The 15,639-nt window shown below is 43.4% G+C and overlaps 1 protein-coding gene across 17 annotated transcripts in view; it reads right to left on the bottom strand.

The window, feature by feature from the left end:
- The window catches only part of Rbfox1 (RNA binding fox-1 homolog 1), a 1,601,479-nt gene that overhangs the window by 1,083,478 nt on the left and 502,362 nt on the right, over nt 1-15,639 (bottom strand). For 4 of the 17 annotated variants that reach the window (XM_028872933.2, XM_028872934.2, XM_028872932.2 and 1 more), the window contains exon 1: nt 12,496-12,704. The exons of 12 other annotated variants lie outside the window; for them this stretch is intronic. Coding sequence is in view for 1 of the 5 variants with exons in the window: in XM_028872921.2 (XP_028728754.1) it covers nt 12,873-12,917 (45 nt within the window). In the remaining 4 variants the exon portion in view is untranslated. Of the gene's footprint in view, nt 1-12,495; nt 12,705-12,872; nt 14,205-15,639 lie in introns of those variants that run through there. One more of the 17 variants, XM_028872921.2, reaches the window with a different exon arrangement.

Raw genomic sequence — 15,639 nt, 5'->3', positions numbered from 1 at the left:
CAGGAACTTGAACATGATGTAGAATTAAGCAGACGTAAACTCAAGCTTGGGCGAATCTGGGGGCATTTGAAGATGACCAGTGGATCATAGCAATGCCAGCAGCTTGTAGATGATGTGACAATACAGATTTACAGAAACAGGTCACTGAGGATAATATTACCACAGGAGAGAACTACAAAAGAGCATTTTTTATCCCCATGTTACCTTACAGTTTCATGAGACAGTTATCCCTGCTGAAAATCTCAATAAGAGATGGATCAGCTTGTAAAGTGCTTGCCACACAAACTTGAGGACTGGAGTTTTTATTCCCTAGCATCTGCATAAAAAGGTTAGGCATCGTGAAATGTGCATCTATAATCCCAGCACTGGGGAGGCAGAGACAGGAGGATCCCCGGGGTTCGCTGACCACCCAGTCTTGCCAAATCAGTAATCACGTTGAAACACTTGCCTCAAAAAATAAGGAGACATGTTGATGGAGAAAGCTACTCAACATTGACTTCTGGTCTCTGCATCATGTATGCACAAGAACATGGGCATCTGCACACATATGTGCACATAAGTGTTAATATGTACATATGCATACACAAAAAAGTTCAGTGAAAATATTTCCCAAACTAAGCAAAAGCAGAAAACAAAGCTCTGACTCCTCTTTTGGATGACCCATTTCCTAACAGTATTTTTTGCCATTAAAGAAAACAAGGTATATGGGCATCACCTGGATCTGGTAGAGACTCACCACGAAGTACAAAGCTATCTTTAAAATGTGTGTTGCCTGGGTTATAGAGATGGCTCAGCAGGTAAGAGTATTTGCTGCACATGCATGAGGACTGAGTTTGAGCCTCAGCACTCATGTAAAGAGCCAGGCATGGCCATGTACGCATGTAACCCCAGGACAGTGGGGTTTGAGAGAACTTTGGTTGCCAGCCTAGCTCTAGTGAGAAACCCTGTCTCAAGGTATAATGCAGAAATCCATAGAGTTGAGCATCGGATATCATCCTCCGGCCTCCATCTATGCATGGGCACACATACCTGTGCACACTTGTCGACACACCACTCCTTCTGTTTCCTTTGGTTGGATGTCCTGTATATTACACTGATCATTGCTGCCTTTTGTGTATTCAGATGGCACACTGCAGAGAGGTACTGTGGTCAGTGAAGTGCCCAGGCTTCTGAAGCAAACTCAATAGTACCTGCCTCTCTCTGAAGTGTTTTATTATTCCAAGTCGGGCTGACTGCATCTCCCAAGGTATGAAGTTCAGCTCAAGATAAAAATATTTTATCTGCCCTTACAGCAAATTGAAAGGCTATATAAAGGGTTTTGTTATTGCCGTGTTTTCATAAATATATAGTAAACATCATTCACAGTGGGAAACACAGCACAGAATACAATTTCCATGCACAGCCATTCATGTGCCTTGCACGGGAAGATGAAATGACCTAGAGATGAATAAAAAAATAATAGTATACAACTTTTAGCAGCCTGCAGTTGCTGACAGACACACGCAGCTGGGAGGATAAGGATCATGATTTCACGGTACTGCCAATGAATGACAAGTGGCTACAGCAACAGGGAAATTTCCTTTTCCTCCACAGCCAAACCATTCCAGTTAACACTTAGGTTCCACATTTCCAGAAATTGCGAGAAAAAAACCTCAAAACTCAACCACTTCACTCTGGAGAGCATGCTCATTCCCACACCTGAATGGAATTGTAATTTTAAATTCAGTCTTTATTTATCTGGGTGTTTGTTTGTTTGTTTTAGTTTTCTTCTTCTTCTTCTTCTTCTTCTTCTTCTTCTTCTTCTTCTTCTTCTTCTTCTTCTTCTTCTTCCTCTTCCTCTTCCTCTTCTTCTTCCTCTTCCTCCTCCTCTTCTTCCTCTTCTTCTTTTTCTTCCTCCTCCTCCTCCTCATCTTCATTTTCCCAGATGATTTCAGAGCAATGGGTAGCCTAGAAGTCTAGGGCAGTGCCTGCGCTGATCTCTGTCAGCTCTGGGATGAAGGGGTAGCTAGAGGCTGTTTAAATAAAAGGAGCTTGCATTTTATAAGGCATTTTCACTATCAAAGCTGTTCGGATCTGTGGAGGAGAGGTGGCTCAGTCTGTAAAGTTGCACGAGTATTAAGACCCAAGATTGATCCCCAGAACCCATAGAAAACCCCAAGCACAGTAGCAGCATGTGCTTATAACCCCAACACTGGAGACAGAGATGGGTTGTTCCTTGGGCTTCACCAGCAGGCCAGACTAGCCAAGTTGGAGAGCCCTAGCTCTCAATTAGACACTTAGTCTCAAAAAACATGGTGGGGGTTGGTAAGATGGCTCCAAGTAAAGATGCTTGCCACAAGTCTGATGACCTGAATCCATCATGGTGAAAGGAAAAAACCAGTTTCCCTGAGTTGTCCTTTGACCTCTGCATATGTAACACAGCAACTACGCACATATACACACAATAAAAGATGTTTTAAAAATTGATACAATCTTAAAAACTTCACAAAACCTCCATGGCAAATGGCTCCTGAGGAACAACATCTGAGACTGACCTCTGACTTTCACATATAAACCCCCTACACACATGAATATGCCCACACAAATAGACACACACGGAAGAACATGCTCTGAGAATATTGATAGAGGCATAATAATTACCGAGGAATTTCCACTCTGTCCTTGGGAGATGGTTCAGTGGGTAAGAACACTTACTGCACCCATGTATGAAGCCAGGTGTACACACACACACACACACACACACACACCTGCACCCCAGCATTGGGGAGTGGAGGCAAGAGGACTGCGGGGGCTTGCCAGTGGCCATCCTTGCTCCGGGTTTTTTGAGAGGTCTTGGTTCAAGAAAATAAGGCAAAGGGTAATAGATTTGAGAACCTGATGCATGGCTGTGTACATTCACACACACACACACACACACACACACACACACACACACACACACACGAGCCCAAGCACATACACTACACATACAAATACAATAAAAAATTAACAATTTTCCCTATGAAAGATGTTTGCAGTCCATACTTCAACAGTGTATGCAATACTTTTAAATATGCTATTTTCCAATGTGATATATGAATTTGTCATATATATAGACTATATGTGCATATATATATCTGCATAAATATAAACAGATTTTCATTTACTTCTCAAGTATTATACATCTCTGAAAACTATATTTCTATTCTTTATCAACTTTCCTTCTGGATCATTAATAAGTTTATATATCTTATTATGTCTCCCTCCCTCTACCTATCCATCATTCATCTACCCTCTATCCACACACCCATCCATCTTCCCTTTCATGCTTTTATACACCTATCTGTCTATCCTCAGCAATCCACCCTCTATTCATCTATACACCCACTCATACATCCATCATTCTGTATCTTATGCCAGAATTATAAGAGAGTCAGTCCTGACACAAGGGTCACAGGGACTTCTGGGGCCAAATAGATCACCTGACCTGGGTCAGTCATTTTCCACCAGTCGTATCACAATGACTGCAGAGCAAAGAGTCATAAGAAAGAACTGGACTTTGAAGTCAAGCTTCAAACTCAGTCACCAACCCTTTCTAAGCAGCAGCTATTGGGAACTTGGAAAACAACTCAAGACTCAGTCTTCCATCATGAAAAAATGGGTATTACAAGGACACCTGCCTCAAAGAGCCACTAGAGGTTTCAACTCAGCCAGTGCCCAATGCAAATCAGCCAGTAAGGAGGGTGACAACTTTGAATTCTGTCTACTGAGCAGGTGGTTAATGGACTACAACAATCCCTGCTTTGATCTGCTGTCAGCAGAATTGGAACCTGAAAAGTGATAGAACACTGCAATTTTTAGCTTCTTGGAGAAGTTCTTCAGTAACTCCAGAGAAATCCATTTCCTTGTGTTGGGTGCTATCATCACCATCAACAGAACATTGGTCAGAGGCCATCTGTTGTGATTTGAATAGGAAATGCCCACATAAGCTCATGTGTCTGCACATACTGTTCCCAAGGGGTGGTGGTATTTGGGAAGGCTGTGGAAACTTTAGGAGGTGGAGACTCAGTGGAGAAGGAAGGTCAGAGAGGAGGGCCTTGAGTCTTTAGATCCTGGTCCCACTTCAGTTCACTCTCTGCTTCCTGGGTACAGATGCAAGATGACCAGCCAGTTTCCTGCTGCCACTGCCATGTCTTTCTGTCCATGATGGATAGTGTCCCTCTAGACTGAGAGCCAGAATAAACCCTCTCTCTTTTAAGTTGCTTTAGTTGAAGTATTTTATCACAGTAATAGAAAAGTAACTAGGGCACCATCATTATTTCTAACAACAGGCTCACATAAGGTAGGGGAATATATTAGAAATCTATGTCACTGGACACAATTAAAATGGTCCTTTAATGTGCAATTTCTGGGACTGGAGAGACAGCTCAGCAGTTAAGGATGCTCACTGCTCCTCCAGAGGGCTGAATTTGGTTTTCAGGACTCCTATTGGATGAGTCACACCCACCTGCAACTCCAACTCCAGGAAAGCTGATGCTATCTTCTGGCCTCTAGGGGCACTGTATGCATAAGGTGCCCATATATATGCCCAGTTACATACACGTACACATAAAATGAGAATAAGTATTTAAAATGCAATTGTCTTCATCTTTCTTTCCTTTATCTATGAACACATATAACGTATGTACATGTTATATATAACTTAATGGAATATATATATATATATATATATATATATATATATATATATAATCACATATATTTGCATATATTTTTCATTGTAGTACTATAGACCTATAATATCTATAGAAAATAACAGGTAGCCCTGATGTGTGTGTTTAATGTCATTTACTTTACCTTTGAACAACCAATCCTGGTCCCATTTTAAACCATTTCCTGAACCAACACACATAATAGGTATCCCACAAAAGCCAATTCGATGAACTGTATTAAAAAGGACATTTGATGATAATGGATCCAACATGAGCCTTTTGACAGTTCCAAAATAGGATTCGCTTTTGCTTTCTTTGTTCAATTGTGAGTTCACTGGGCCTGAAACTCACAAAACAGTAATGGTTTCCACTTCCAGCTCAGATCCTGTGCTGCCTCAGAAGCTGGGTGGGAGCAAACTCAATGGTCCGTTTCACTGGATTTAGTTTGGGCAGATTCAAGCTGGGCAGTCATGGCCCTTTCTCTTTTCCTATGTAAAAATCTGTAAGTTGTCTTGTTTAAAAAAAAAGGATTCATGATTGTGAGTTGTGATTGAGGACTTTCAGAGCAGTGAACGGACTGTTCCAAGGCCTAGGCAATGTACAAATCTGTATGTGAAGGCCAGGGGGAAACCTGGTCTGGAACTGGTATTTCTCAGATCTATGGTCCCCATTACCATGCAAATGCATTTCTGTGTGAGGCATTGAATATCTAACCCCACACATGCCCTGGGAAGACACTTGGGCAGAGACAAGCTCTTCCATCCCTTAGAGAGTTGTCCCCATTCATTCAGGTGAGCTCCCACTCCTGTCTTCTGCTTACTGAGTACACGTGCTTAATTGCAGCATCACAGATATCTCTTCTTCGTTTTTCTTCTAAAGCAGAATAAAATATGTCAAATTGGCACTTCTATTTAAAAATCAACTCAAATTGTTTTTCTTTTCATAGCATTTGCTACATGCTAAAAATTCAAGAGGAAAAAGATAGGCCTGGTCCCTCCCATGGCCTGAAGGAAGGAAGATAAACAAACTGCCATGAGCAAAAATGAGCCAGGAATCAACAGCCCCATGTCTATCCCAACACACTCACTGTGGGACTCAGGCTTACTAGGAAATTCTAAGAGCACCAGGACACCAAAGAGATAGGCTTCTTATTGGACTCTACAGAGCTAGGTCCCAACACCACAGTCACTAGAGAGACAGATTATTTCTAATATAATATTTTATCTGTGTGCATGATTATGTGTATGAGTGTTGGCACATATATGTTAGAGTGTGCCTTCAGCGGTCAGATAACACCTTGGGTGTGGGTGGGTTCTTGTTTTCTACCTTGTTTGAGACAAGGTCTCTTCTTGTTCTCTGTTGTGTATGCCAGGCTGGCTGGCTCCAGGTTCTAGGCATTCTCCTGTCCCCACATCTTACCATAGGGATGCCGGATTGCAGACATGCACCGTCACATCTAGTTTTACATGGATTTGGGAGAGCAGACCTCAGGTCCTCACACGTCCACAGCAAGCACTTTGCTCACCAAACCATCTCCTCAGCCTCTGCTGTAACTGTTACCCAGTGCACCTCGGCACTGTTCTAGGATGCTGCTGCTGCTGGGATGTGATTAAGTCAAAGAGAACATTTAGACCCTCCCAACCCTGGCATAGGACTGTTCATTAACTCTTGTATTTATTTAGGTTTTATTTAAACATTTATTTATTTTTAAAGATTTATTTTTAAGTGTGTGTGTGTGTGTGTGTGTGTGTGTGTGTGTGTGTGTGTGTGTGTGTGTGTGCAGTGCCTATGGAGGCCAGAAGAGGGTGTCAGATCTTTTGGAGCTGGAGATACAGTTATTAGTTGTAAGATGAAGGACATAGGTGTTGGAAATTGAGCTGGGGTCTTCTGCAAGAGCAGTGTGTACTTTTAACTGCTGAGCCACCTCTCCTACCTGAATTTTGTTTTGTTTGAGATGGGTCCTCTGAATTTCATGCCAGCAAGTGGTGAAGGATGACCTTGAACTCCTGATCTTCCTGCCTTCCACCCCTCCTCGGGTGCAGAATTACTAGCATGAACCACCACACCTGTCTGTGAATACTTAACTGAAAAATAAAGTTGTAAATATCAGGATGCATGCCCTTTGAAATATGGTTAAGTTAATTTTCTTAATCAACTATCCCCAAACTAAGGGTCTTTTGTTTCAAAAATCATATTACACAATGGTGCCTAAGTACTTTTCCTTTGTACAGACAAAGACGTTCTAACTTTTAATCATTTTAGTCAAGGACCCAAGAGCCCACACTTTAGAGTTGAAATTCTACCTCAGCCACTTAGCAGCTGGGTGACCTTGAGTAACTTACTTCTCTGGACATCTGTTGCCACTGCAAAGAAAAAAAGAGCCTAGCAATTCCAACCTAGTCTTGAAAGTTGAATTAAATTGGAAAATATTTACAACAGCACTTGGCAAGTATGAAACAATATGTGTTTAAATAAATATACTAAGCTAGGTGTCAACATTTGAAAGATAAGGAGACGATGATGGCATTTGAACACTGATGGAAGAAAAACAAGGCACAAAATATTCTGAGAATTGCTCATTTAGCTGCCTTACACTTCTCTTCTTTTGAACAGTGACACCATGAAGGAAACCTCATCACCCAGCACTGCCAGGAATTCACACTGACTAAATCATGACTTAGGGGTGGGGTTTAGCAGGGGACCAACCAAAACAACCTCCTCATCTACAATGAGCCACATTTTATTTGTAAGGAAAAATGTTCAAAGCAAGCAGATGTGCCAATTTTAATGCTGGCCTGGAAGAAAATGGAAGGCTTCATGTATTGCCTTGTGACCCTGTTGACAGAATCCAGAGAAGATTTTAAAATTTTAATCGCTGGGATTCTCTGCCCTCTGTGCTGGTTTGAGTCTATTAGTCATCCTCACCCCGATACCACCTAGGGCACCATTACTCAACCTTAGCATCAACCTTAGCACTTATGAAGAGGCCCTTCCTGGTTGCCTTAGGATAGGAAGGTGTCCTCGAAGCCTTGACTTCCATCCTCGGAATGCCGGAAGCAACCAGTGCCCAAGTGCAACAACCACAGACATCTCCAGAGTTACCAAACATCCTGTGTGGGGGAAAAAACCTCCTGCTAGCCCAGGACATCTGCTAAGCATCCATTTATGCAGTTCTTTCCTGCCTTTAGATTTATAAATTTCAACAGTATCTTGGTGTGTTGGAATTAAAAAAAAAAAAATCTGGAGTCTTATTACTTGAGTTATCCAGTCTGGAAAATCCTTTTCCCATCTGTGAATTGGGAAGAACGGTGTACATGTGTACACAATTATACTAGGTACCAGAGAAGACATGCTTGTGTTCTTAGTCCACTGCCCAATGCCTAAGTATGAGGCAGGATGAACCCCTCATTGAACTAGTCTGATGTCACTGTGCCCTGACAAATCTCCATCCCATCTTCAAGTCTAATAACACAAGATCTCTATCTATGCATCCCAATAACTACAACAGCTATGGGGATACCCCTACCTCAGCAGCAAGATTTTCTGACAAGCAGAGATTCCAATCCGAGGACAAGCACACACATCAACAGCAAATGATGCAGAACAGTTGAGACGAGCAAAGGGAGGGCCGCAGAGCTCTGACACCATCCTTAAGGCACGGTGTTCTTTCTGCACAGCCGATAGCCACAGAAAGAGCTGCTTGACTAGGGTAATACTGGAGTGAACTGGAAGTGTGAGAGGGATGGTGCTGGAGGGGGCCTCCTCAGGATGTATGTGCATGCACAGTATCTGTGTAATGACATAATCCAGGCTAGGAAACTGAGCTTTCTGGCCAAAAGCTGCAGGCAATTCAATGGGGACATATTGGACGAAGCATTACTCTAGAAGCATGCCCGTTTTAAAGTAACAATAAGCTTTGGTAACTAGGACAAACATGAATCCAGAGTGTTAGACTTCACTTCTGTAGAAACAGAAAAAAAGTGAACAAAATCAAGAAAAGGCAATAAGCATGGCTAAAGTTACATATAATATATTCATATGTACAAATATATATAGATAAATAAATGTACACATACACACACATGAATCAACCGTCTACCTACAAATCTCATTACATCTTTGGAAACCGAATATACTTTTATATTCCCATCACTGTTCGAAGAGTCTCCTCTGGCCTCCATTACACGTGGCCATCAGATGACTCATTGCTGATAAATACCCACGGACTAACTACTATTCATTCCCCACTCCGGCTTTAAACTTAACTCCTCAACTACTTGATTGTCCCAACATTCAATGGACCCTATTCACATCTGTGACATCAAAGCATTTGGACATCATAAGCAAGGGAGAAACAGGAGCCCTTCATCACCTAGTGGTTATGCAAGCACCTAACCAGAAAGAACACTTTGAAATTTTTATGGAGCAGGAAAAATTGGAAGCATACTAATCTAGGCAGTGAAATTGGGCTTTTTGTCATGTTTAATTGCTTGAATTCATAACCTAGTTCTACTGAATCAAAAGCAAGTTGTTCCCGCTGACGTTAGCTGTTTGGGCCTTCTGGGTACGTGAGCACACAGATAATCCCCACAACTCCCCACATCAACTTCAGATCAATTAAAAAATAACACACAAAAATAAAATTGTTTGGGACATTAGCATTATTAAATAACCTAATTTGCAGGAATTTCCCATTCAATTTCTATATGGAAATGCTGACTTTTAAAGATTTCTTTGCCTTGGTGTTGTGAAAGCTGAGGGGTAAGACATGTCTTGGTCTCCAGGGACTTGGATTCTAGTTGGCTCTGTGTGATTTAATTTAAATGCACGATGGCAAGTCTCCTTCGTCTTATTCTCTACTGTTTACTATTGTTTATAATACGTAAGAATGTTCTGCCAAGCACGAAAATGAGAAGAAATAGGACAAACTCACACACCCTTAAACACACACAAGGCTCCAGTGAGTCCTCATACTCCCGAGTTTCTACTAAGCAGCAAAATTAAGTCTAATGAGCAAAACAACAACCAACCAACCACCTTGAAGGGTCCCCACCTTCTCTTCCATATTCACATTAATGTTTATCAGAAAATCAGCACAAGAAGGGAAATTAAGGTCTAGAAAGGGACACATTCTGATCATATTCTTTCTCCTCCCCCACCTCCTCACAAATCTTCCCCACCTCACCACCCACTGAAATTTACATTCTTTTACTTTCAAAGCATCTCCTCCAATGCCTTTTGTGATAACTTAAAGATTAAACGTAAAACTCAAAATACAAGAGCTAAAAATGAAGTCAATAACAATAAGCTTTTTGTTATATTTTATTGTATTATTACTATTATTATTGTGTGTATATGTGTGTGCACACACGTGCACATGCACATGTGGAGGACAGAGGACAGCTTTCAAGAGTCAGTTCTCTCCTTCCACCATGTGGGTCCAGGAATTGAACTCAGTTCCTGAAATTTGGTAGCAAGCTCCTTTATGCAATGAGCCATCTCAGTCTCCTGCTAACAAAACTTTGTTAGTATATCACACATTTTCTTACTAGGTAGATCACTTTTCACTTCTTAGCTCAAACACCCTGTATATAAACTCTGGATCAATTCAGCTTAACAAGATGAACTCTTTCATAGGATGTGTTAGCATTTATTTAGTTGAAGATTAAATTTTTCCAGCCATATTCTCTACTCTCAAGCAAAGACAATAAATGGATGAAGGATTTCTGAAATATGGTAACAAAATCCATATATCCCATGTTATAAAACGTGACTGTCACTTAGAGGTAAGCAACTCTTAAAGCAAGCCCTTTCTTTCCCAACCCCTTTGACTTCTGTATCGTACTCCTCCTGGGGAGAAAGAGAAGGCTCCAGAGCTCAGGTTGGGGTGGGTAGTGATCAGCTAACCCTCTATAAGAGTCTAGAGAACAGAATTGACTTCTGTTATGCATCAGGGTTATTGTAATTAAACCTGCCCCTAAGTCCATGCTGACAGTTATATCTACCAGGTCCAAGGAAAGACAGATTTAAATGACCCCACAGTAAAATGCAGACATGGACCTGATAAAAGTTTGAATACAGAGTAACAGCTGTACAACTACACTTGTAAAGTCCTAAGAGGCAAACAATGCTTGCCAGCCAGCTAGCCAACCATCAGTTCTTTCTGATGTACAAAGGCAATTTTCCAGAGTCAGGGACAGTGGAAATGAAGAGTAAAGTTCACATGTTCACATTCTGTAAGGTTAGGATACTGGGAGGGGGGGCGGGGGGGGGGCAGGTTGTCTGATGCTGAATAACTCTTGTCTGTGAGCAAAGTGTTCCAGGGGCAAAAGGCAAGCCAGTTTCTGAGTCTTCATTGTCATCATTGGGCACTAAATATTTTCTACAACAGTGTATAGCAAAAGCACTTCCGGGGTGGGGGAGTAAATAAAGACAGCCAAGTGCAAAGAAACATACGAACGGGCAAGTGAAGAGAGAAAGGAGACAGAGAAGGGAGGAGAACCTCCCATCTCCTAGATCTTGAGTGAAGCAACCCCATCTTCCTAGTCTTTGGCATGTTCCAGTTCAGGTCATGGAGATAGAGTGAGCAGAGGAGAAGCACAGAATAGGTTTCTTACAGGTCATCGCAAGTGCCGGTATCTCTGCATAGACCAGTGGTAAACAACTGTGGCTGATTAGATGACTAGCCTGAACACAACCCTCTACAAACGTAATCACTACCAACCTCCAACACAATTCACTCCGCTTCACAGATACATCCTTTGAGCAATCATACATGAGGGTCAAAATTATGAGACTTTGAGAAAGGCTTGGAAGCCTAGGAGCCAAACCATTTACTACATAGCTACGTAAGATGATCACACTAATATTTGTTTTACTTTTCCAGCACAAGCTACACTCATATCTGTAAGGCTAAAATGAAAACCATGTAGACAGTGAGTAAATTCTGAGTCATGACACCAGAAGTCACCCTCCACAGACGATATAATTATTTTTACTAATGGGGTGCTGCCATGAAACTTTGGGTCCAGAATCCTTAGTGGATGTGTCTGAAGTAGGAAACAGGAAAACACGGCCTTCTTGGAAATACGCAGAACCCTCCTTTTAACCTGTCACCTAGAAGGAATGGCTGAAGGGATGGCTATGGTCTTCACGGGTGCTGTTTCTGTTCTAATGAGGGATGTGTACAACACTGTGTACATGTTCCCTCATTGGCTCTCTCAGGAAAGACGCTTCTTCCGTGAGATAGCACAGCTCAGGGCTTGTGGTTCAAGGGAAAGCATGTGTTCAATATTGTTGATGAAATGCCTCTTCCATGGGTTTTCTAGAAATCAAGAATATTGTAAGAGCACGATGCCTGCGTGATGGGCAGGGTCGACCTGTCTCCGGCGACATGCAATGCTTCTGCACACGCACGCACAGGCGCGTGCCAACTTTCCAAACGCGCGGCCCATCTGCCCATTCATTTTCCCCCAACCTCTATCTTCTTTGCAAAGCTCTACGTACTGCTTTCCAAAAACAAAAAACAAAAACAAAACAAAACAAAATAACAACAAAAACAGCCCTAGCCTGCGGGTCTTCTAACACCAATCCTTTATAAACGCTTATTCATCTCTGGGAATAAAGTTCAACAGAGCCAATGGCTATTAACAGGGAAGTTCCCCGCGAACTTCCAGTTGGTAAAACGAATCAGTTTACCTTCTGGTCCCCTAACTGGTCTAAGCTCCCCAGGTACTGAGGGGACCCTCCGGAAGCCCAGGGTGAATCCAGATCGCATCCCGCGGGACTCCGGAGCTGAACTTACCTACACCGTATAATTCACTCGCTGCACACACATCTACGTCCTGCCATTGCCTCTCAGAGCTCCCTGGGCTCCATCCACCGCCAGGTCCGGATTCTGATCCACGGCCCCAGAGGCGCACACGCCCGCCCGCCACCTTCTCCGCGCTAACGTTGGACAGCGGCTGGCAGCGGCTCGCCTGCCACAGGCGGCCCCGAATGTCAATTCGCACACTCCTCCCCCTGCCGCCCGCCCCCGTCCCTGCGCGCCCTCCTCCTGAGCATCAGTCCAGCGGGCTCTGAGATGCTCGGATGCTGGTGCCAGCACTGCTTTCCCTCCCTCCCATTCAGTCCCTGGTTCCCCCTCCCACAGTGTCTCCGAGCCTCCCTCGCTCGCCTTACCTGAAGGGCATCTCCCACGACTGCAATTAGCTGCCAGGATTTCATCGCCCGCTGCAAAAGCGCCTCCTGCTCCCTCTCTTGCTAGCTCGCTTTGGGAGAAACGTGAGGCGGGAGAAGTGCCGGGGCAGCAGCAGCGAATGGTACCCACGTGCTAGCAATGTCAATGATTCCAGTTCTCTCTGCTGGGCTTGGCCGCGCCTTCACCGACCAGAGCTGTTTTGCTCCAGCCACCAGCAGGTGTTCAAGGCCTCCCAAACAAGCGAGAAGGCCAGAGATCCAGCAGGCACGCGGCGCAAGAGCGAGCGCCCGGTGCGGGGAGGTAATCAAAGCACCAGGAGCACACAAAGACAAGCCCACTGCCGTGCAGTGCTAACAGCCAAATGATGGACAGTCGGTACTGGACGCCTGGTTTTTATTTCGATTTTTGCAAAGTCTAGCAACGGAGGGAAGAACTGCATGTCACCCTCCTTTCCCAAGCACTTGGAAAGTATAGAACGGAGGGCAAATCTCGCCACCACCCCCCCCTTTCCAGCATGTGTCTCTCCCCTTGTTCTTTCAAGCATTAAATATGTACCACATGACAGAATAGGGCACCTTGCACGGTCCCCAGAGTCCTCACTTGACAACCAATTTTAACTCAGGAGCAATGAGATGTCCAAGGCAGGATATCAGCGCTGGCAATTACTTACGCTACTCCCTGCATTATTCACAATATCTATGGCCAGTATTTATGACTTCCAATATGCGACTTCATGAAGGAATTCCGGGGAGGCTGGGAGACCCCTTGCCCCACCATACCACAGCTGATGGCTTGCCTCCGTTCCCCCCAAGAGGCAGTTGTACCCCCTAGAGGGGGGTTGACTCCTTGGCATCTCAAATCTACCAGCTCTTTTGCTAAATGAGAAAGCACTGAACTTTGCTCTTGCTTTGAAGGAATGAAAACGTTTGGTGGAAGTTCAAAAAATCGGCTTTGAAAGTGGATTTGCCTCCAGTAACATCAGCAGCCAGGCAAATGTCCTATTCCCTCCCCAAAGCCCTCACAGATCTCTCCGGACACCGTGTGTGTGGTATTCTCAACTAGGTGTCAACTAAGTATGAGTGGTGCTTGTTTCTAACTTCCCCCACGTCACAAAGATGCTCTCTGTAGAAACTACCCCTTCCTTGTTTGTGGAAGCAGGACTTTTTGATGTAAAACAATTTATTTCCTTTCTTTCTTACTGTGGGAACTGCATGCTACACTCACTAGAATGCCCTTGCTTCTTCAAGTGTGTGTGAGTTGGATGTTATAATTCTACATATACAAAAACTGAGCATAACACACACACACACACACACACACACACACACACACACACACACACACGTATCCAGCGTTTGGTGAAGGGTGTTCACTGTCCCACCAAGTCACCTTCTTTAATACTTGAAGACCCAACACACAGTGAATGATGCTTTTCTATATTGGTAAGCAAATTTTAAAAATCGATAAATCTCTCTAGTGTTTACTTTCACATTTATTGCAGCTCCATGGTGAGGCCATATTTCCAGGGTTTTTCTGGGATGTGCCAAGTCCTTACATAATCATCACCTGTCTCTGTCACCTCAGGAAGCAAATGACAAGGGGTTTTCTCCCTCCATTTGAAGTGCATTTGGCTATGGCATTAAGATGGTGTTTTCAGTTTGTTTGTGGTGTTAAAAGGAGTTCTGTGTTTCTTGTGCTTGCCTTTCCTGGAAACAGCGACATTTAAAGGAGGCCAAAGAAGACGCCAGGTAAAAATGAGTTCCCAAGGATGACGTGGTACAGAATAGACTCCTCTCCCCGCTTTATTCCACGTGGTTTTGCGTTTCCTAGGCTAGCCTGGAACTCATGATGTGGCTGAGGATGACATTGGCCTTGTGACCCTTCCTCCTCCACTGAGCCACATCTGCAGACCCGAAGTTAACTCCCTAACCTGTATCACACCCTGGATGCTTTCCTCAACAGAAACGGGGGAAAGGAAGAAAGATGTTTAGGCTTCAGCTTGCTGGTGCCATGTGAAATTACTGAGATCCATGGCTATAAAGTATTATCACAGCACAAACTTCATTCTCAGTGGGATAATTTGATTCACAAATCAGTTCACAAAAGCAAGGTTATTCGAAGAGAAACACAGAACGTGTGGCCAGTGGGGAGGCAGCGAATCCTAATTACAGCCTCATTGTCCCTGTGTTCTCGGGCACATATGGCCATTTAATCACTGAGTGTGACAACCTTGGCAGATGTTGCCAGACCTGGTTATTGATATAAATTGCTATTCTCATGTGGAAATGACACAGCAAAGAGTTAAAACAGTGTCCGCATTTATCCACAGGGAAATAGGGGTCTCCACAAGCATCTGGAGCTACAAGACAAGATGATGCTGGGACAAGGTTGTCTCCTTCCTCCTACTCCACAAAGAAAGGATGGAGGGAATAGATATATTTCCAGGAATGGGAGAAGAGCATCCTGAATGCACTCCACATGCACAGGATCATTGTTGGGAAAGCATGCACACCCAGCAAGTAGCAAGCAGATTCACGTTTAACACGTGTCCTAAAAACATACTCAAAAGGTGTGTTCTCTGACATAATTTTCCACCATTCATAAAAGGAGGAAACATCATAAACTGAATATCCATTGAACTTTAAAAAAATAGCATATCCTAACCTGGAAGACTATGGAGCAGCAAAAAACTAGAGCAAACATGCCATTTCTACATATGCATCACTACATAGAGAGTTAGAGAGGGGA

This window comes from Peromyscus leucopus, chromosome 8b (genome assembly GCF_004664715.2).
Source record: "Peromyscus leucopus breed LL Stock chromosome 8b, UCI_PerLeu_2.1, whole genome shotgun sequence".
NCBI lineage: Eukaryota > Metazoa > Chordata > Mammalia > Rodentia > Cricetidae > Peromyscus > Peromyscus leucopus.
This window is presented reverse-complemented; position numbering and strand designations above follow the sequence as displayed.